At 42.3% G+C, this 22,755-nt stretch overlaps 1 protein-coding gene across 3 annotated transcripts; it reads right to left on the bottom strand.

Annotated features, from left to right (window-relative positions):
- Window positions 1-478: 478 nt before the first annotated feature.
- Window positions 479-22,755, bottom strand: uap1 (UDP-N-acetylglucosamine pyrophosphorylase 1). 3 transcript variants are annotated; one of them, XM_054789263.1, is made up of 11 exons: window positions 22,438-22,755; window positions 21,377-21,685; window positions 12,457-12,661; window positions 10,840-11,015; window positions 10,606-10,778; window positions 5,973-6,166; window positions 5,201-5,341; window positions 4,942-5,130; window positions 4,703-4,744; window positions 2,275-2,341; window positions 479-1,088 (listed from the first exon to the last, which is right to left on the bottom strand). In XM_054789263.1, exons 2-11 carry the CDS (start codon window positions 21,657-21,659, stop codon window positions 957-959), a joined length of 1,602 nt encoding a protein of 533 aa, XP_054645238.1. In that variant the 5' UTR covers window positions 21,660-21,685; window positions 22,438-22,755; the 3' UTR covers window positions 479-956. The 3 variants fall into 3 exon arrangements, with proteins under 3 accessions (XP_054645238.1, XP_054645237.1, XP_054645239.1); XM_054789262.1 differs by having other exon boundaries at window positions 4,703-4,753; window positions 22,438-22,751; XM_054789264.1 differs by lacking the exon at window positions 4,703-4,744 and having other exon boundaries at window positions 22,438-22,745.

Consider the following 22,755-nt stretch of genomic DNA (forward strand, 5'->3'; position numbering starts at 1 on the left):
ACTCTTACATGTAAATGTTTGAGACCATCAAAGAAATGTAAATATTAGTCAATGACAACACAACTCAACACATGATGCACTTTTTAAATGAAACTTTTTATTATTAAATCCAAAGCTACATCTCCCTGTGTGAAAAAGTGATTGCCCCGAAAGCTAATAACTGGCTTGGCCCCTCTTAGCAGCAACAACTACAATCAACTTGCAATGTATTTATACAGTAGATACAGACTGCATATTTATGTAACGGATGCTAGCCTGTGAGGCTGTGCAAGTGTACGTTGGTAAACCTCACTCCCTCTGCTTTAAGAGCTGTGCTGATCACGCAGTCGACAACCCGGGATTTTGGCAGTGTGGTCAGCGCTCTCGCCTCCCATTACGAAGGTCCTGCGTTCGAGCCCCGGTGCGGGCGGTGCAAAACAGGGCGGGTTACAAATATACACAAAGTATATATACAAAGTCAACGAAGTGCACATTGAAATGAAGTGTAAAGACAGATTTATTAGAACACTTAAATGACACTTGGCCCCCATCATTAAAGCTGAATTTAGAAGTTGTGAGTATTTGATGGTGTTTGCATCACGTGGTGAGGAGGTGTTGCTGTGATGTTTACCATGTTTACTGTGTTTTATGAAGCAGGAAGTGACGTTCATGATTATGTTTTACGCGGTACTCACATCCAGAGAGAAAGACCTGGCATGAGCGCCAAGTACGGTGTTGGGATGGCACTGCTGCTAATGTGTTAAGGTAGGAATCAAGTTGGAAGAGTGTACACTTCATGATGCTTACCTTCATGACCTTAAAGAATTGAAGCTATGAATGCCATCAATTAGCGATAGAAAAATAAGTCCAGAGACCCACAGACCCGGTCTCTCTTTTTGTCCTTCATGTCCTCCCTAAAGGACGCTGGCCAAAAGACGCCATCTTGCATTCCACGCACATTTAGCACATTGATAGCATCACAGTTGGCCAAAGAGAACTTTTCCCTCTTCCTCGTCTTCCAGGCCGTTCTTCACCAGCTGGTGGACGCCGCTCTCGTCGATGATCAGTGTCGGATGAAACTCTCGCTCCTTCACCAACACTTCGATACCCTTTCAGAAACAAAGTCACACTTTTACCCTTCCCACCCAAAATACTTTGCTCAGGAGACCCGAACACTAATATCAAAGATTTCTTTACCAACCTTTCTCAACAACCGCACACCAAAACCTTTCTTTCAGGATTCTTCACATGCTTTTACCCTTTTTGTCATTTTTTACAAAAACATACATTTGTGAAAGGATGTTCTCTCTTTTTTAAATGGAATAAATCTTAGAAAAAAATAATAGAACGTTTAAAACAAAATACTGATGAAAAACACTGGCAGTATCACAGTACAATAGTGTCAGTATCATAACACAATAGTGTCAGTATCACAGTACAATACTTTCAGTATCGCAGTACAATAGTGTCAGTATCACAGTACAATACTTTTAGTATCATAGCACAATGGTGTCAGTATCACAGTACAATACTGGCAGTATCGCAGTACAATACTTTCAGTATCATAGCACAATAGTGTCAGTATCACAGTACAATACTTTCAGTATCATAGCACAATAGTGTCAGTATCACAGTACAATACTGGCAGTATCGCAGTACAATACTTTCAGGATCATAGCACAATAGTGTCAGTATCACAGTACAATACTGGCAGTATCGCAGTACAATACTGGCAGTATCATAGTAAAATAGTGTCAGTATCGCAGTACAATACTGGCAGTATCGCAGTATAAGACTGACGGTATCACAGTAGATGAAAAGAAAGGGGCCCCAGGGGTCCGGAGTGCGGGCATGTATTGCATTGACATTTTATTATTAGGCATGTCCGATGTTGGCTTTTCTGACGATATCTGATATGCCGATATTGTCCAACTCCCAATTTGTGATTCCGATATCAAGTGATACGTGTACGATGACGTGTGCTGTGGTGGAATGAACACATACTGGATCTGCTGTGAAGCTAATGGATACAACATTAGCAATTAGCTTCTCTGCGTGGCTGTAAGCAACATCTCACATGTGATGCTGTATTATTATTATTATTATTATTATTATGATTATTATTACTATTATTATGATCATTGTTATGATCATTATTACTATTATTATTACTATTATCATTATTATTATTATCATTATCATTATCATTATATGATGACTTGGTGCAGCTAATGGTGTGGTGTGAGTGAAGAATAAAGAAGACCAAGAAAGAGACCAAGGTGAATATTATCTTACCTCCCCCCCATAGGACACCAGTGGGGAGATCTCACATTTGATTGGCAGGTCTGTTCCATCCTTGAGGCTGGATGTGGTGGGGGAGGGGAGGAAGAAATGTACGCAATCAATGGTGGTGGGTGGGCACGTCCTTCCACTGATGTTATGATTTAGTAGAAGCGTTCATTCCCAAAAAGAACAAGCAGTGATTGGACAATGCATGTCCACCTGTGGAGACATGCTAACATTCCATCATAGCAAAGATCATCATTTCAAACACAAAACACAATCACCCTGGAGAAGAAACGGCAGTCTGAAGAATATTCCCACTAGAGGAACCATCATGGTGGACCAAGAAGAACGTTCCCACTAGAGGAACCATCATGGTGGACCAAGAAGAACGTTCCCACTAGAGGAACCATCATGGTGGACCAAGAAGAACGTTCCCACTACAGGAACCATCATGGTGGACCAAGAAGAACGTTCCCACTACAGGAACCATCATGGTGGACCAAGAAGAACGTTCCCACTAGAGGAACCATCATGGTGGACCAAGAAGGACATTCCCACTACAGGAACCATCATGGTGGACCAAGAAGAACGTTCCCACTACAGGAACCATCATAGTGGACCAAGAAGAACGTTCCCACTAGAGGAACCATCATGGTGGACCAGGAAGAATGTTCCCGCTACAGGAACCATCATCGTGGTCAAGGAAGAACATGAGGACTAGAGGAGGAGTGATGATGGCTGAGGAAGAGTAAGAATAGTAGGAATGCTAAGACGTGAGATGCTGAGCAGGTAGCATGCAAGCCATTCCACCATCATGCTGGTGTGAGTTGATTGTCTTTGGTTTATTTTGATCTTCATCCTTGAAAAGTGCAGAGAAATCAAAGAGCATGGAAGTTACGTTTCCACCAAGCGCTACACTTGATAGCATCTGTGCTGGCCCAGCATGTACAACACTAAGACGATATCTCGTACTGGAAATAGTATATACAGTACACAGTATAAGAGAGCATAGTACATACATTACTTTACAGTAGTCAGTGTACAGCTTGCATGGCAGTATCGGTGTGGTATCAACACTACTGTGAGGAACAAAAGGTCATTGTCTCTTTACTACAATCCAGCATGGTGGTAGTAGTGTGCACGAGTGCTGCTGGCACTGGGGAGCTGCAGTTCCGTGAGGAAATTCCGACATGGAGTGTAGTTGCTAAGTCAAAGTAAGGTTAACAAAACACCAACAGCACCAACGTCACAGCAACACATCTACAATACAGAAGCTTTATTTCTACTATTATTATTGCTCCATTATTATTTGTATTATTACTAGAGATGTCCGATAATATCAGCCCACTGGTATCTGCAAAAAAATGTAATATCGGTTGATATCCATATTGAGTTTTTCCCTACTGTGAAAAGCGATAATAAAAAAGTGGCCGATGGGCGCCTAAGGGCTCCTGTACTTGCCGTCATCGAGGCATCCAGCGGTGCCAGTACGTGGAAATACTTGGTCACGTCCTGTGTTATTCCTCGCAGTTGGAACCGGGCTTGATAAGTTGAAACCACAGGCGTGGGTGTGCCGCAGATAGTACCGATGTTAGCTAACTTGGCGCCAGCATGGTCCCCACGTGGAGATGCGATTCCCAAGGAGACAGAGGTGGGGGCAGGGGGCACCAATCATCTTACTCTCCACTCAAGTCAACAACAAGCAACAACTCTTTAGCAACAGTCAAGTGCTACAACCATATACATCCAGCACATACGTACACGCCGCACTGAGCGCCAAGCCATACGTCAACGTCTGCGCCATATCGGATGGGTCAAGGCTGCGCTGTAAATGAATACAAGTCAATGTACTTCCTTTCATAAATGAAGTTCATTCCTCTGGTTTCTACGCTGACACATACACTAGTATACCTGGGAAACAGCTCCATGTCGTGAGTATGCTGGTGCGTGTGTGATGAATAAACCACAGGCATCAACTTCAATTCTTTGGAGAAAGGTGCTTTATCAAACTAAGTACATTTACTTGTACTTGCCTTGGCACATCCAATATGGCGTCTACGTATACAGTACAGTATGTCTACGGCTACAACAACCTCATGATCCGCTAGCTACCTAGCTAGCTGTACTTGATTCATCTGCAAGAGAAATGTCTAAGATGTCTAAAACTATCATGTGGGTCTCGACAATGTGTGCCTTCCATGACAGGAGATACTGTATGTCATGTCACACAACGGTATCCGTTGTTATCAGAATCAGAAATTGAGAGTTGGACAACACCGGCATATCCGTTATAATAGGCAAAAAAGCCAATATGGGCCATCCCTAATGATTACTATTATTATTGAAGTGTACTGCTTGGTGGAAAGGTGGCATTCCGGAAAGGTGGCTCAAGAAAGCCAAAAGTGTCTTCATGCTCTCACAACTGCAAAATAATTACGTTCTGTTGCCATCATCTGCGACACCGCCTGCTGCTCCACATCTGGAAACACTTGGCAGTACACAACAAGCATCAGACCACAACAGCCACACACAATACACACACACACACACACACACACACACACACACACACACACACACACACACACACGCAGGTGCAAAGACACAAAAAAAGAAAGACACACAAGCGCAGGTGCAAAGAGAGTGAAAAGAGCAAATGAGCGGCCACGTGCTCACCTGGGTATGGCGGGTACGCGTGTGCCGTTCCCGTCGATGAAGTGGCCCCCGGCGTTCAGCACCCAGCGGTGGTGGAGGGACATGAGTGCGTGTCTGGCAGTGGTGGGCGTGTCCTTCCCATCTTGGCGGTCGGCGTTCTTCAGAGGGGAGAACTCATCCTCCCTCAGCACCTCGTACACCACAAACGTCCTGTTGGGCCACAGCAGGTACTGTAGGTGCTGGTGGGTGCTGGTCCAGTATGTGGTGTGACGATGCTTACTTGGCAAAGTGGAAGATGTCAAAGACAAACTTTTCCATTTTAATTCCATTTGGTTTATCTGGTGTGATGAGTTCACCCTTGGCGTCCACAAATGGTACCTTCTTCTGGGCCACATGGTGCTGAAGCTGTGGTTCATACTTCCTGATGACACACGGTAATAATAATAATAATAATAATAATAATAATAATAATAATAATAATAATAATAATGCCATTATTAAGATGTAGGTTCCCAAACGTGAATAAACACAAAAAACAGAATGACTACATTTCTGTCTGACACTCAGTGACGCAGTGCGCTTGAACACCCCACCACGTGGCCACGGAGTGCAGCAGAAAGGAGACAAGAAAACAAAGAAGAAGATGAAGATGAAAACAAATGGTAATATTGTTAGATGACAACTTTATCCACTTCATATGTGGACTTTTTTTTTCTTCCATTTTTGCTGTTTGTTGTTAGTTTTCTATGAGAAAGGTCCCAGTGAAAGACACTTGAATGTCAACATACACCAACACTGTCCTTTATGTCAACGTTTCAATGAGTCATTTCTTTGGCACGACTTTTCCCTCTTCCAAGCATGCAGCAAAATGTCTCCCATTTGACAAGTTACACAAAAAACTTGTAGGCTGAAGTAGTTTTCAAAAAAACATGAGGATATTCTGCAGCAGTTTTTGGGAAGCAGACATTTTTGGTAATTGGGGAGGAAGAGAGCAGAGTGCATATTAAGGACCTGGAAAGGGTAAATAATAACCATTTTGGAGAGAAACTTACTCTACTACGTCTTTGAGAAAGGAGAAGCTGAAGAAGTGATTGGCCACGTTGCCGGCGTTAAACATCAGCCGTCCATCAGCGCTTCGCTTTTGGGCCGTGGCCAAGGTGATCTCGCTGTACTCCACCACCTGGTAATGGCCGTTCACCCTGCACACCACCCCCACTGCCTCCGTCGGATTGCTTTTCTCCACCACCTGAAAAAGGGAAGACGCAGGGTGAACTGTCTCTTCCACATGATATCTGCAAGGTCACCTCAGAGCATGAAAGACTTCTAAGGCAACACAAAGAGGATGACTGAAAGCCCTCCAAGCAAAACACACTCATCCCTTCTTTATGGCGCTTCTTTGCTTCCAGACCCCACCCTCATAAGTACATTTCCACCAAGTAGGATTCATTATTTTGGCAGTTAGAGCATAGGAAGCCTGTTTACAACCTTCTACATACAATTCTTAACATGATTAGAGTCCTCTGGACATGAAATAACACCCCTATAGTCACCTTTACACTCCTATTGCCCAATATAGTAGACATAATAAGAGAAAATAAGACATGAATAAGGCTTGTGTGTGTTGCTGTAAATGTGTTCCATGGTGGAGTTGAGTGGGGCCGACAGGAAGTGACGTTGGGCGTTTAGAACTGAGGTTTAGCAGCGGAAACAGTAGCCCGTGTTAGGGATTGTGAGATCATTTGCAGCTGCAATAAAAGTCAATAAAAAGGCTCCAGCATACCCTCAACCCTAGTGAGGATAAGCGGCATAGAAGATGGATGGATGGATGGAACACATACGTAAACAAGATGGCCGCGGCCCTCCGTCACGGAAGTAGATGAGAGCGTCTCCGTCACATACACATAAACGCACAGGCGACAGGGTGCAGGCAAATAACACCAAGCGTTTCGTGATGCAAATGTATTCATCTTTTGAAGGCATATTGTTTTGAGAAGCCAAAGTCTTTACTTAATTGTCCCCAGCAACTAAGCGGAACTACGTTCTTCATCACGGAAATCTGACCAGAACTGGACTTAGGAGACCAAGCGGGGGATAAGTCGTTGTTATTGGACTACAATGCTGATGGGGGTGTCATACAACTTCACCCGAGCTATCCCTTTAAGAATGTTTCATCTTAAAGATTTCATTTGTATCCGTGTTCCTATATATATATATATATATATATATATGTATATGTATATCTACAAACTTGTCTATAGCGGCCACTACAGGGAGTCTGCAAAAGTGGCCGCTATAGACAGGTGGCCTCTATAGACGGGTTGGCGTCCAGTTTAAATGTTGACCAGTAGAGGAAAAAAAAGATGGGGGGTGGGGGAATTAATAATAATAATGTTGACCAGTAGAGGGCACTGCGGACTGCGGATAAAAGTTGTACAGCACTACTAGGCTTGTTATTATCATGGTTTTAATCCTGAACATGCATGAGTCTAACAGTAGCACATCACATAGTACAATTCACAATTTTGCATGTCCAAAAAGGAGTAGGAAGAAGCAAAGCTTATTTAATCCTACCCCTCATCAGTTTCACATCAGTTGCAATACATTTATTCACCTCTTGTTCTTCCAAGTGTACTTTGTAGGTCTACATGACAATGTAGTGCAATCATAGCCAATGTTTTTACTTACTAAAAGGAAGCTAGAGGCTTAATAATAACTGATAGAATATATCCACGACCCACAGAACAAAGCTGTGCTAGTAATGTCTTACGCTTGTTTTTTATATTTTACTTTTTATACGGCAGTGTCATTACAACTTTAGTTCATCAGGAAGTGATGGGAAGTGACGGTGGGCGTCCCGAGCAGGAGAGCTAGGCTCAGTGCTAGCTGTGAGTTTGGAGAGAGTTGGGAAGTGTGTTTATGTTGGCGTGGATGTAAAGTCCTGCAGTGTTCTCCGCTGTTAATAAAGCCATTAAAGTGCATCGGCGACGTGAGTCTCTCCTTCCCCACAACAAGCGGCATTACAGTATTGACCAGTGCACACCAGGAAATAAACGGTGTCATTTCTTACAGGCATTGGCTGGACAGCTATGTAGTGGGGCTTGTTTAACCTTTGCCTTGTGGGCAAGCAGGAAGGCGAGACGATGCTGAGAGATGTGTGTGTGTTCTGAGCTGCTGTCTGGTGGCCGCGTTCAATAAATAAAGTTGGCAGAAGCAACAGGAGAAGTTTCCTTCTTTGCTTCGGAGCTGAATAACACTGACAAGTTAACAGACTAGTAGCGAACAGAAAAGAAGACGGCTTTTTTTTGTGTTGAATACAGAAGATGAGGACTTTGATGGAATTGTGGATGAGAATTGATAAAAAATAACATGAGTACATTCTAAAATACGAAATACTTACTTATATATATATATATATATATATATATATATATATATATATATATACATATATATATACACACACACACACACACATATACACAGTGGTATGAAAAAGTATCTGAACCTTTTGGAATTTCTCACATATCTGCATAAAATCACCATCAAATGTGATGTGATCTTTGTCAAAATCACACAGATGAAAAAACAGTGTCTGCTTTAACTAAAACCACCCAAACATTTATAGGTTTTCATATTTTAATGAGGATAGCATGCAAACAATGACAGAAGGGGGAGGAATAAGTAACTGAACCCTCTGCCTAAGGAGACTTAAAGAGCAATTGAAACCAATTTTTACCAAACAATTCAAGTCAGACTTACAGAAATCACTGGCACAGTCCAATATCTCTGTGCACACATCAACTATATGTAAAACAATGGCCAAGAATGGTGTTCATGGGAGGACTCCACGGAGGAAGCCACTGCTGTCTAAAAAAAAACATTGTTGCTCGTTTAATGTTCGCAAAAAGGCACTTGGACACTCCACAGAAGTTTTGGCAAAATATTTTGTGAATTGATGAAACCATAGTTGAATTGTTTGGGAGGAACACACAACGTCATGTGTGGAGGAAAAATGGAACAGCTCACAAACATCAACACCTCATCCCCACCGTGAAGCATGGTGGAGGGTGCATCATGGTTTGGGGATGCTTTGCTGCCTCAGGGCCTGGACAACTTGCAATCATTCATGGAAAAATGAATTCAAAAGTTTATCAGGATGTTTTGCAGGAAAACCTGAGGGCGTCTGTCAGACAGTTGAAGCTAAAAAGAGGATGGATGCTGAAACAAGACAATGATCCAAAACACAGAAGTAAATCAACTTCAGAATGGTTTCAGAAGAACAAAATACACGTTCTGGATTGGCCAAGTCAAAGTCCAGATTTGAACCCCATTGAGATGATGTGGCATGACCTCAAGAGAGCGATTCATGCCAGACATCCCAGGAATCTGACTGAACTACAGCAGTTTTGTAGAGAAGAATGGGCCAAGATTAGTCCTGATCGATGTGCCAGACTGATCTGCAGCTACAGGAAGCATCTGGTTGAAGTTATTGTTGCCAAAGGGGGGGCCACAAAATATAAAATGTGAGGGCTCAGTTACTTATTCCTCCCCCTTCTGTCATTGTTTGCATGCTATCCTCATTAAAATATGAAAACCTATAAATGTTTGGGTGGTTTTAGTTAAAGCAGACACTGTTTTATCATCTGTGTGATTTGGACAAAAATCAGATCACATTTGATGGTGATTTTATGCAGAAATGTGAGAAATTCGAAAAGGTTCTTTTTCATACCACTGTGTGTATAAAAGATACATAAGCTGATGATGACTTACAGTATGTATAAAAGATACGTAGGATGATGATGACATATCTAGGTATAAAAGATGCATAGGATGATGATGACTTATCTACATATAAAAGATACATAGGATGATGACTTATCTACGTATAAAAGATACGTAGGATGATGATGACTTATCTACATATAAAAGATACGTAGGATGATGATGACTTATCTAGGTATAAAAGATACGTAGGATGATGATGACTTATGTACATATAAAAGATACGTAGGATGATGATGACTTATCTAGGTATAAAAGATACGTAGGATGATGATGACTTATGTACATATAAAAGATACGTAAGATGATGATGACTTATCTACATATAAAAGATACGTAGGATGATGATGACTTATCTACGTATAAAAGATACGTAAGATGATGATGACTTATCTATGTATAAAAGATACGTAAGATGATGACTTATCTATGTATACAAGATACGTAAGATGATGATGACTTATCTATGTATAAAAGATACGTAAGATGATGATGACTTATCTATTTATCAGTGCTCGTGTCAAACGGAATGCAAAGTACAGACTTTTCACCTGGAATTACTGTCAAATGAATGAACCAATTAGTTATGTTGAATATTTCATGTGAATTCAGATCAAAAGGTTGATGTTTGTGTGTGCAAGAGTGGGGGTTACATGGCTTCAGGTCAAACGTCAGTGGGTACACCACTGTAAAAAGTGTGGGAGACACTGGTTTGATGACACTAACTGTATGTTTCTTCCAGTCTGAGCGCAAGTACAACTAGACGGTAGCAGTACTTGGACTGTACGGGTATACGGGTGTAGTGTGTGATGACAAGGTGGTATCAGGGTGCTGGTGTTGTGTTAAGAAGAGAAAAGAGTGAAAATGCAGGAAAAGAAGAGACAGGAAGTTGAACAAGCTGACCTTAGCTCCGCAGTCAGCATTCTTCTGCACACAGAAGCCCACAAATGCTGGGTCAGCCACTTTGACCAGGATGTTGTCCACACAGTACACGTGGATGAAGTCAATGCCCCGCCGCCCCATGTCCTCTAAGATGCCGTGCTTCCCCAGTGCTCTGTACAGACCCCCATTGCCGTCTGAAACACAGCACCGTCGTGAACCCGGGTGCCGAGACCGGACAAGTGTGAAAGTCATTACCAGGAGCCATGGACAGTTTGCATTTGCTCTCCAGGATGATCTTGCCGTGGAAGTCCATGGCTGGAAGCATGCCCTGCTGGAAGAAGACCACATTGTCCTTGTCCAAGCCAAAGTAGTTATGGCGTGAGAAGAAGTCCTGGGTGGACTCCATGGTCCTGCCGCTGGTCATGATGTACCTGAAGGCAACATGGAAGGAACTCAATGTGGATTCCTTTCCAGCAGACACAAAAGCACCCCAGGTTATGCTGAACATTTGGAAAAAACAAAACCTCACAACAAACTTCCAGGTTTAGGATTTCTTTAGTGCCTTACTGGAAGCCAGTGGGGGGGCGTTGCATTTTGTACCTGGGCCCTCAGTGGGGGTTGAAGCGACCACAATCACATCCCAATCATACAAAGCATCGATAACGTAGAAAAACACAACATCATTACCACCAAAATAACAACCCCACACCTCTACACAACAACATCATCTGGAGCACTTCAGCCAATATTTATTTCATAACATCACAAAATCATCCAAAATAACATAACATCATCTAATTCATACGTCTAGGGATGCACAGGCCACACTTTTTCAAACCACATTCCTGTATATGAATTTAGATATCTGCCGATTAATCGTGGCGAAATATTTGAATTGTATTGTATTGTATTGTATTGTACAGTATTGTACTTTATTGATCCCACAGCAGGGAAATTCACTTGTTACAGCAGCAAGCAAGATACGCAAGTAAAGAATACATAGTGACTACAACATGGTTCAGGTGGTGCAGGTGTTGTAGAGCCTGACAGCAGTCGGTATGAAGGACCTGCGGAACCTCTCCTTCTTACCCCGTGGGTGTAACAGTCTGCTGCTGAAGGAGCTGCTAAGGGAACCCACAATGTCATGTAGGGTGAATTGATTGGCAGCCCTAGTAGGAACGTACTGTAAAAACACAAACATGTCCCATATTTCCCCACAGCTGACATGTTGTGCTTGGGGATGGAACACGTAGGAGCCAACTACGAGGGTCTGGATCGGGGGGTGTAGAAGCCAAAGGGTAAGCGTGTTTGTGGGGGCTGGTGGTTGTGCTATCTTGTTCAAAGCCTGATCCAAATCTTCTTGTACTTGTACCATGTGCGACAAATCATCAATAACAGTGTGTGCCCCCCAAATCAACAATTACTCGGTTGATGTTGTGGAGGAGGAAAACCAAGCTCGTGGTGCCATCCGTTCTCATGGGGAACGTGAGGTCCTTGGCAAATGAAATGGACCAACTGCGGGACCCAAATGGGGTACGCTATGAGCAGTATGAACAGTATCATGTTCCCGTCACGTCTGCACGCAGCTTCAGGACCTGACACACTCCTGAGCGCTAAGAAGAAAGGAGACAGGGTTGCTGTTTTGTGAAGGCCAGGTGGTGCAATTCCTGGTCTGTGGAAATGCTAACGTATTGTTTGCCAAGGGAGTTTACTTTACACCCCTCCCTCAGCGGACCCACAGGCCCTCCTTGTCCTTGTCCTTGAACGCTCCACAGGGAAGTTCCTGGATGAATCATGGGTGTGATGATGTTGGATCAACGCTCAGAATTGTTGTTCCAATAAAAGCTTGCATGAGGACTTTTATTGTCTTACCAGGGAATGAAGCACTTTCTTCTGTGCTTCTCCTCAGCCAGCCATTGCAGCTTCAAAAGGCGCTCAGCCTGGATTTGAAAGAGGGTCTTGCGAGAGGGCAGCCCCACGTCGTACATGCCTTTGGGGTAGGAGACCCCCAGTCTGGTTCCCTGACCACCTGCCAGCAGCAGGACTGCTACTTTACCCTGTGAGATGCACTCCAGACCTGGAGAGCAGAATAGACGTTTTACCTTCAACAGCATCAACTTTCATGTCATTTCAATTCCAACACATACATTACTACTGTAGATCTTACATTAGGATTATGATATATCATACATTACGATATCAAACATTACTATATCATACATTATGATTATGATAGATCATACATTACTATATCATACATTACGATATCAAACATTACCATATCATACATTATGATTATGATATATCATACAATACTATATCATATGCCGGACAGACCCAGGAGACCCAAACGTGTAGTGAGGGTGTGCTGGGAACATTTGGCAGGGTCTCCTGTTCGTCGAGTCTTCAGCCCTCACCTCCGGCAGAGCTTCTCCTGCATCCCGGGGGAGGACGAGGATATCGAGTCCGAATGGGCTCTATTCCGTGCCTCCATTGCTGAGGCAGCCGATCGGAGCTGCGGCCGCAAGGTGGTCGGTGCCAGTCGTGGCGGCAAGCCCCGAACCCGATAGTGGACACCAGAGGTCAGGGCTGCCATCAAGCTGAAGAAGGAGTCCTATCGAGCATGGATGGCTTGTGGGACTCCTGAAGCAGCTGACGGGTACCGGCAGGCCAAGCGACACGCGGCTTCGGCGGTGGTCGAGGCAAAAACTCGGGTGTGGGAGGAGTTTGGTGAGGCCATGGAACACAACTTTCGCTCGGCCTCAAAGAGGTTCTGGCAAACCGTCCGGCGCCTCAGAAAGGGGAAGCAGTGCCCGGTCCACACTGTTTACAGTGGGGACGGGAGCCTGCTGACCTCGACTGAGGATATAGTTGGGCGGTGGAAGGAATACTTTGAGGCCCTTCTCAATCCCACTGACATACCTTCCATAGAGGAAGCAGAGACTGACGATACGAACACGGACAGTTCCATCACCGTGGCTGAGGTATCTGGGGTAGTCAAAATGCTCCCCAGTGGCAAAGCTCCGGGGGTGGACGAGTTTCCCCCTGAATTCCTCAAGGCTCTGGATGTTGCGGGACTGTCTTGGCTGACACGTCTCTTCAACATTGCGTGGAAGTCGGGAACAGTACCTCTGGATTGAAAGACTGGGGTGGTGGTCCCCCTTTTCAAGAAGGGTGACCGGAGGGTGTGTTCCAACTATAGGGGATCACACTCCTCAGCCTCCCTGGGAAAGTCTATTCCAGGGTGCTGGAAAGAAGGGTACGACCGTTAATCGAACCTCAGCTACAGGAGGTGCAATGTGGTTTTCGTCCTGGTCGCGGAACACTGGACCAGCTCTACACCCTTGCAAGGGTCCTGGAGGGTACTTGGGAGTTTGCCCAACCGGTCTACATGTGCTTTGTGGACCTGGAAAAGGCATTCGACCGTGTCCCTCGCGGTGTCCTGTGGGGGGTGCTCCGGGAGTATGGGATTGGTGGCGCGCTACAACGTGCCATTCAGTCCTTGTACAACCAGAGCAGGAGCCTGGTTCGCATTGCCAGTAGTAAGTCAAGCCTTTTTCCGGTGAACGTTGGTCTCCGCCAAGGCTGCCCTTTGTCACCAATTCTGTTTATAATTTTCATGGACAGAATTTCTAGGCGCAGCCAAGGTGTCGAGGGAGTCCTGTTCGGGGGCACTAGGATCTCATCTCTGCTATTTGCAGACGATGTGGTCCTGATGGCCTCATCGGGCTGTGACCTGCAGCATTTACTGGGACGGTTTGCATCTGAGTGTGAAGCATCTGGGATGAGACTCAGCACCTCCAAATCCGAGGCCATGGTTGCTCCCTCCGGGTTGGGAATGAGGTCCTGCCCCAGGTGGAGGAGTTCAAGTATCTCGGGGTCTTGTTCACGAGTGAGGGAAGGTTGGAGTGTGAGGTCGATAGGCGGATCGGCGCAGCGTCTGCAGTAATGCAGTCGCTGTACCGGACCGTCGTGGTGAAGAGAGAGCTGAGCCGAAAGGCAAAGCTCTCAATTTACCGTTCGATCTATGTTCCCACCCTCACCTATGGTCATGAGCTTTGGGTCATGACCGAAAGAACAAGATCGCGGATACAAGCGGCTGAAATGAGTTTTCTTCGTAGGGTAGCGGGACTCACCCTAAGCGACAGGGTGAGGAGCTCGGTTATCCGGGAGGAGCTCAGAGTAGAGCCGCTGCTCCTTCACATCGAGAGGAGCCAGCTGAGGTGGCTCGGGCATCTAGTCCAGATGCCTCCCGGACGCCTCCCTGGTGAGGTGTTTCGGGCATGCCCAGCCGGCCGGGGAAGACCTAGGACACGCTGGAGGGATTATGTCTCACAGCTGGCCTGGGAACGCCTTGGTGTCCTCCCGGTGGAGCTGGAAGAGGTGGTCGGGGACCGGGAAGTCTGGGCTTCCCTACTGAGACTGCTGCCCCCGCGACCCGGACCCGGATAAGCGGAGGAAAATGGAATGGAATGGAATACTATATCATACATTACGATATCAAACATTACTATATCATACATTATGATTATGATATATCATACATTACTATATCATACATTACGATATCAAACATTACTATATCATACATTATGATTATGACATATCATACATTACTATATCTTACATTATTATTATGATATATCATACATTACTACAGTATATCATACATTACTATAGCATACATTATGATTATGATATATCATATATTACTATATCACACATTATGATTATGATATATCATACATTACTATATCATACATTCCGATTATGATCTATCATACATTACGATATCAAACATTACTATATCATACATTATGATTATGATATATCATACATTACGATATCATACATTACTATATCATACATTACGATTATGATATGTAATACATTATGATATATCATACTTTACGATTATGGTATATCATACATTACGATATCATACATTATGATATATCATACATTACGATTATGATATATCATACATTATATCATACATTACTATATCATACATTACGATAGCATACATTATGATTATGATATATCATACATTACTATATCACACATTATGATTATGATATATCATACATTACTATATCATACATTCCGATTATGATCTATCATACATTTTGATATCAAACATTACTATATCATACATTATGATTATGATATATCATACATTACGATATCATACATTACTGTATCATACATTACGATTATGATATATAATACATTATGATATATCATACTTTACGATTATGGTATATCATACATTACGATATCATACATTATGATATATCATACATTACGATTATGATATATCATACATTATGATATATCATACATTAGGATTATGATATGTCATACATTACTATATCATACATTACGATTATGGTATAACATACATTACTATATCATACATTACTATTACTCTATCATACATACATACATACATACATACGTATGTGAGCATGTCCGTATTTATCTATGTATGTATTTATGTATGTACGTATGTGTGTATTTATGTGCGTATGTGTGTATGTATGTATGTGCGTATGTCTGTATGTGCGAAAGTCTGTATGTCTGTATGTATGTGCGTATGTCTGTATGTGTGTATGTGTACATACTGTATGTGTGTATGTATGTATGTATGTATGTATGTATGTATGTGTGTGTATGTACATATGTGTGTATGTATGTATGTATGTATGTATGTGTGTATGTACATATGTGTGTATGTATGTGTATGTGTGTATGTATGTGTGTATGTATGTACAGTATGTATGTATGTGTGTGTGTGTACATATGTGTGTGTGTATGTACATATGTGTGTATGTATGTATGTGTGTGTGTGTACATATGTGTGTGTGTGTGTATGTATGTATGTATGTATGTATGTATGTGTGTAGGTGTACATACTGTATGTGTGTATGTGTACATATGTGTGTACGTGTACATACTGTATGTGTACATACTTATGTGTGTATGTATGTATGTGTGTGTATGTACATATGTGTGTATGTATGTATGTGTGTATGTACGTATGTGTGTATGTACATATGTGTGTATATACATGTGTGTATGTATGTATGTATGTATGTGTACATACAGTATGTATGTGTACATATGTATCTGTACATACTGTATGTGTGTATGTATGTATGTATGTGTGTGTATGTCCATATGTGTGTATGTACATATGTGTGTATGTATGTGTACATATGTATGTGTGTATGTATGTATGTATGTGTGTATGTGTACATACTGTATGTGTGTATGTATGTATTTATGTGTGTATGTGTACATATGTGTGTATGTGTACATACTGTATGTTTGTATGTGTACATATGTGTGTATGTGTACATACTGAATGTGTGTATGTATGTATGTATGCGTGTATGTGTACATATGTGTGTATGCATGTATGTATGTGTACATACTGTATGTGTGTATGTATGTATGTATGTATGTATGTGTGTATATGTACATACTGTATGTGTGTATGTGTACATATGTATGTATGTATGTATGTAAGTGTACATATGTATATGTGTATGTATGTATGTATGTATGTGTGTATGTGTACGTGTACATGTGTGTATGTATGTATGTATGTATGTGTGTGTGTGTGCATGTACATATGTGTGTATGTGTACATATGTGTATGTATGTATGTATGTATGTATGTATGTATGTGTGTGTGCATGTATGTATGTATGTGTGTGTGTGTGTGTGTGTGCATGTATGTATGTATGTATGTGTGTGTGTGTATGTATGTACGTATGTGTGTGTATGTATGTATGTGTACATATGTATGTGTGTATGTATACATATGTATGTGTGTATGTATGTATGTGTACATACTGTATGTGTGTATGTGTATGTGTACATATGTGTGTGTATGTATGTACATATGTGTGTATGTGTATGTATGTATGTATGTGTGTATGTGTAAATATGCGTGTATGTGTACAAACTGTATGTGTGTGTGTATGTATGTATGTATGTATGTATGAATGTGTATGTGTACATATGTGTGTATGTATGTATGTATGTGTGTATGTATGTATGTATATATGTACATATGTCTGTATGTGTACATACTGTATGTGTGTATGTATGTATGTGTGTATGTGTACATATGTGTGTATGTGTACATACTGTATGTGTGTATGTATGTATGTATGTATGCGTGTATGTGTACATATGTGTGTATGTATGTATGCATGTGTGTATGTGTACATATGCATGTATGTGTACATGTGTGTATGTGTACATACTGTATGTGTGTATGTATGTGTACATATGTGTACATACTGTATGTGTGTATGTATGTATGTATGTGTGTATGTGTACATGTGTGTATGTTTACATACTGTATGTGTGTATGTATGTGTGTATGTGTACCTATGTGTGTATGTGTACATACTGTATGTGTATGTGTACATGCTGTATGTATGTATGTGTACATATGTGTGTATGTGTACATACTGTATGTGTGTATGTATGTATGTATGTATGTATGTGTACGTATGTGTGTATGTATGTGTGTATATGTGTACATGTGTATGTGTACACGTGTGTATGTATGTGTGTATGTGTACATATGTGTGTATGTGTACACGTGTGTATGCGTACACGTGTGCATGTGTACACATGTGTGTATGTATGTACGTACGTGTGTATGTGTGTACGTGTACATATGTGTGTATGTATGTATGTGTGTATATGTACATATGTGTGTATGTGTACATATGTGTATGTGTACATGTGTGTGTATGTGTACACGTGTGTATGTATGTATGTACGTATGTGTGTATGTGTGCTACAAATAAGAAGATCGTAGGGCTGTCTTTCTGGACCACCTTCACAATAAAATACAGCTTGAGCCTTCATGAATTACAGCTAAAATGACCCTCCGAGGACGGGAGTGCTTTATAGTTTCATGACTTCATCTTACGTAAGGCAAGCTGCTACGTGACTTCATATCAAGTCCGGCGCTCCTTCGTCTTGCAAAGAAAAACAGGAAGTGGACTTTGGCTTGCCACCCAACGTCTGTCTCATGAGTCAGCATCGCCGGCACCCTCCACCCTCGTCTTCCTCAACAAACGCTGAGTGGAGCACGGCACACACAGTACACACAGTACACACAGTACACACAGTACACACAGTACACACAGCACAACCCAATCTGTACCCTGATTTTCAGAAAAAAAGCCGAAACGGAATCCAAACCTTGGCCCAGATACTGAAGTATAGACCGTACCACGAGTTACCTGTACCGTTGCACCCTTGCTAAATAGTGTATATGCGTGTGTGTAAATGTATGTATTTATTCGGGATGTCCGATAATATCGGCCCAATATTGGCATAAAAATGTAATATCGGTATCAGGTTCCTTCCCTAAAATGAACACCCTTTAAGGGCCAAAGTCGCGAACAAGCAACAATGCTGAATTTGCTGCCTCATGTAGTTCACACTTTACACCAGGAGATGGCGGACATCTGGAACGTCAATCTGAGCAACATTTGCAAAGTTTAGGAGTGTATCCCAGTGTATGTGCGACAGCGAGTCCACACGCAGCACAGACCTGAGCCGATGCTTTCCTTCGGGCTGTGTTCAGGCTGGCAGGACGTGGTGGGTTGTCAAAACACCGCTTATGGTGAGGGGGGTAGCAGGAATGTTAAAAACCCTGAAATAGTGGCAGGCAGACTCGGGACTGCGGGAGACCCCTCTGCAGAAAAACCCTTGCTGCCGGATTCACCAAACTTGTGGAGCTCTTCGAGGCACGCTTTGCCCAATCGCAAGTATTTATCTGATGCTTGCTTATGTGATTCGTACAATGTTGTTTCCAGCCACGTCGACAAGATCATCACTGATCCATTAGTTTCACAACAGATGCAGGATGTGTTCATTATACCACAGCACCTACGTCATGTTACACATATCCGTATCAATTGATATCAGAATCGCAAATTGAGGGTTGGACAATATCAGGATATCGGATATTGTGGGAAGAACTCAACAAGGAACATCAACAATTGCAAGAAACTCACAAACTATACATGCATTTATATATATTTATATTTATATCAGGGCTGTCAAATGATTAACATTTTTTGTCAAATGAATCACTTTTCAAATAAATGAATCATGATTTATCACATTTGCAACTAAGTGTGAAATATATCCTTTTACTGTATTTTATGAAGAAAAAGCTAAATGACAGGACAGGATTCTATATACAGTATATAACGTATATACAGTATATACTGTTTATTCGGTATATACTGATGTGTTAAGAGCTCCAAATGAAGAGAACATTCAAATAAAACTAAAAGATGTCCCACATCTGAACATCTACTGACCTAGCACAAGTCTCTTTGAAAGTAGCATAAGGTCTGAATCCCACTTGAACCGTGTTTATTATGAGCCATGAGGGGTCGTGTGTCTTGACGTCACTGTTTTGAGTGAAGACGTACTTTCTGATATTTCTGATCGTACTTAATGCAGCAAATTGTATTTTCACAGTAAGAGTTACGTTAGTGAGTGATACAAATATCCACTTACTGTCTTTCTTTGGATTTCTCTTTATCTAGACCACATACGTGCTTCATAAAGATGTTGTGATGTTCCGAGTGTCCCTGAATGCATCTCATAGTGGTCTAGTGACAATGAGGAAGTGTGGTTCTGAGGAGGACTAGAGAGGTGTATGTGTGTGTATGGTATAGACAGTATGTTGGCCATGCGGATACTATGGTGTTGGAATTGCACTGGTGTTGATGTGTTCAGGTCACAATAAAGTTAGAAAAGAGCATCAGACTCCGCACAGGGAAACTATCTCAACACTGTGCAATACGTACCCGCAAACGCAATCGCTTTTCAACTGGGTTCTACGCATGTGCACAACTCATCTACATCCGGTCGGCGTATTTTTCGGCAGTCACATGTTAGGCATGTGTAATCTACGTCATCCATCCATCTATTTTACAGCAGCAAGCGTCCCCCCCCCCCCACACACACTGCCAAAAACGTTAAGAAAGAAATTCGAGAAATAACAACATAATCTTTTTTTCTTCTATCATATCCATTATCTAAGTGGACAATTTATAAGCCCTCTTTTCTTTGTTCCATCAATTATTTTACGTTTTTTCGCCACTGAAACAATCCACACAAAAGCACTTCCTAGGAAGATATGTTTGGATGGACGTCATTTCCCCGTTTATCTGGAAAAGCTGGAGCCTCTCGATGAATCCATCATCGCACTCTACTTATGGTTGTTGCATTGAACTATAACTGCATTTTATGTGCGTTATTCTGTTCATTTATGTATGTTGCACATAACCGGATATGATGTTTACGTCTGCGCTACGTGCATTGTGTGTTTTTACGTAGCTCAGTCTTGGTGGATGTTATAAGACGATAGAAACATCCCCATCCTAGGTCTTTAACAACAGTCACTTATAAAAATAACCTCCCAACATATAACATATATGGAGTATGGTTAGTTACCATTTATGTTCATACATTTAAAAAATAATTACTACCCCAGCACGTGACGTCGCAGAGGCCTTGTCGCAAAAATTAGCTTAAGGAGGAAGTGACGTAGCCCTTGCGAATGCGCAGGGCCGACTGCGTTCCGGGTACGTATTGAGCAGTGACAGGCTGGACATGGTGCCATGCGTTAATTATACTAAAAATGTGAACGTCATGAATGAAATCAATTAGTTACCGCCATTAGCGTGCTATTTTTGACAGCCCTAATTTACATACTGTATATACACTACATCACCTGTTTGCTCCCAGCATTTCAGACTCTCCTTGTCCCTCGTCACGCTTCCCAGCACCTCCTGCGGCACGGGCTCCATGCGGCTGTCTATCTTCTCATCCTTGCAGCTGCGGGACAATTCCACGGCCTTCTTGAAGAAGCCGTTGAGCTCCTGGAAGTCCATTCCTTGCAGATCGAGGGTCAAGCCCGACCGCTCCTCTGGGCTCAGCTCGTCCCAGAAGAGCAGGAGGTGAGACTGGCCAGCCTCTGCCAACCTCTGCTTGAGTTCACTGGCGCTTGGGTCCATGGTCAGCGATGGAGACGTCTGCCACACTGTAACAAGTGTTTGAAAAGCTAGCAGCGACACATCCAACAAGTTTTTCCACATCTTGAAGCATGAAACATCAACAACTTGGAATGCTCGATGTTGTGTATACAGTATGTCCGAGTGTGGACGACACGTGTAAAATATCAACTTTAATCAAAGTACCAAGCTAAATGACCTCTTTATTCATGAAGCACTGACTCTAGATATTGCTAGCAGTCACCGTGAACGTTGTCAAATGCAAACTTCTCCATGGCTTCTTAAAGCACACAATCCATAGATCACTTCAGCTGTGTTACGCTCATCCTTTGGCTTTTGGATGATGCTACCACAGAAAAATGTTACCTTTCATTGCGTGCAAATAAAAATAACAGGTTCTTCAGCCAATATTGTAGGTTCCTTTCAATCAGCGCTATTTTATAAAATACCATATGCTGAGGGATTGTAACCCTCCAAACGCCCCCGCAAATGACACCCTTTCCATTCCATTAAGTTTATCCGTAGTTAGAGCCGTCATAGGGGCAAAAATAATCACCGTGTAGAGAAGAGCAGCGCGTTCGGAAGCGATACAATACAGCTAGATCTTGTAAATGAGTGAAATAGAAATATTTCTTAGGCAACGTGTCAACTAACCTGTTTGTTTGGATGGCGCAACATGCAGCTGTCAGGTAAGCTAACTTCGCTAACTCTTGAAATAGCTCGGTGAATAAGTCAAATACTTATGAATTCATATTTTAAATAACATGTTTTTATTTCTCACCTTGTGCGAACGCCACTCTTGCGTGTGACTCATTAAACGTTGCTTGACTCCTGGGTGGAGAAGGTTCTTCTTGCTCACAACCGGACCACACCTCCAGTGACGTCAAGCCTGACGTAGCAGAAGCTGATCCTACGCTGCTTTCAGGTCATCCTCGTAAATTTTAAAGCTACCGGCAATAGAGGTACAGTAGTGTATTTTCCAGTGCCGTTCAAAACGCATGACTCTCAGAATAATGACATGCTGAATAATGTTTACAATTAAAATCGATAATGAAATATCTCCGCAAAAGGGGCAATGCTAAGTACTATTCAGGATCCT

The sequence above is a fragment of the Dunckerocampus dactyliophorus genome, chromosome 10, assembly GCF_027744805.1.
Source record: "Dunckerocampus dactyliophorus isolate RoL2022-P2 chromosome 10, RoL_Ddac_1.1, whole genome shotgun sequence".
In the NCBI taxonomy this organism is placed as follows: Eukaryota; Metazoa; Chordata; class Actinopteri; order Syngnathiformes; family Syngnathidae; genus Dunckerocampus; species Dunckerocampus dactyliophorus.

Coding starts and splice junctions, on each gene's coding strand:
- uap1 (XM_054789262.1), bottom strand. CDS start 21,659: ATGGACCCAAGCGCCAGTGAACTCAAGCAGAGGTTGGCAGAGGCTGGC. Junction 12,662..21,376: donor GAAATGCTGGGAGCAAACAG/GTGATGTAGTGT, acceptor TCTGCTCTCCAG/GTCTGGAGTGCATCTCACAG. Junction 5,342..5,972: donor TTTCTCAAAGACGTAGTAGA/GTAAGTTTCTCT, acceptor GTGTGTCATCAG/GAAGTATGAACCACAGCTTC.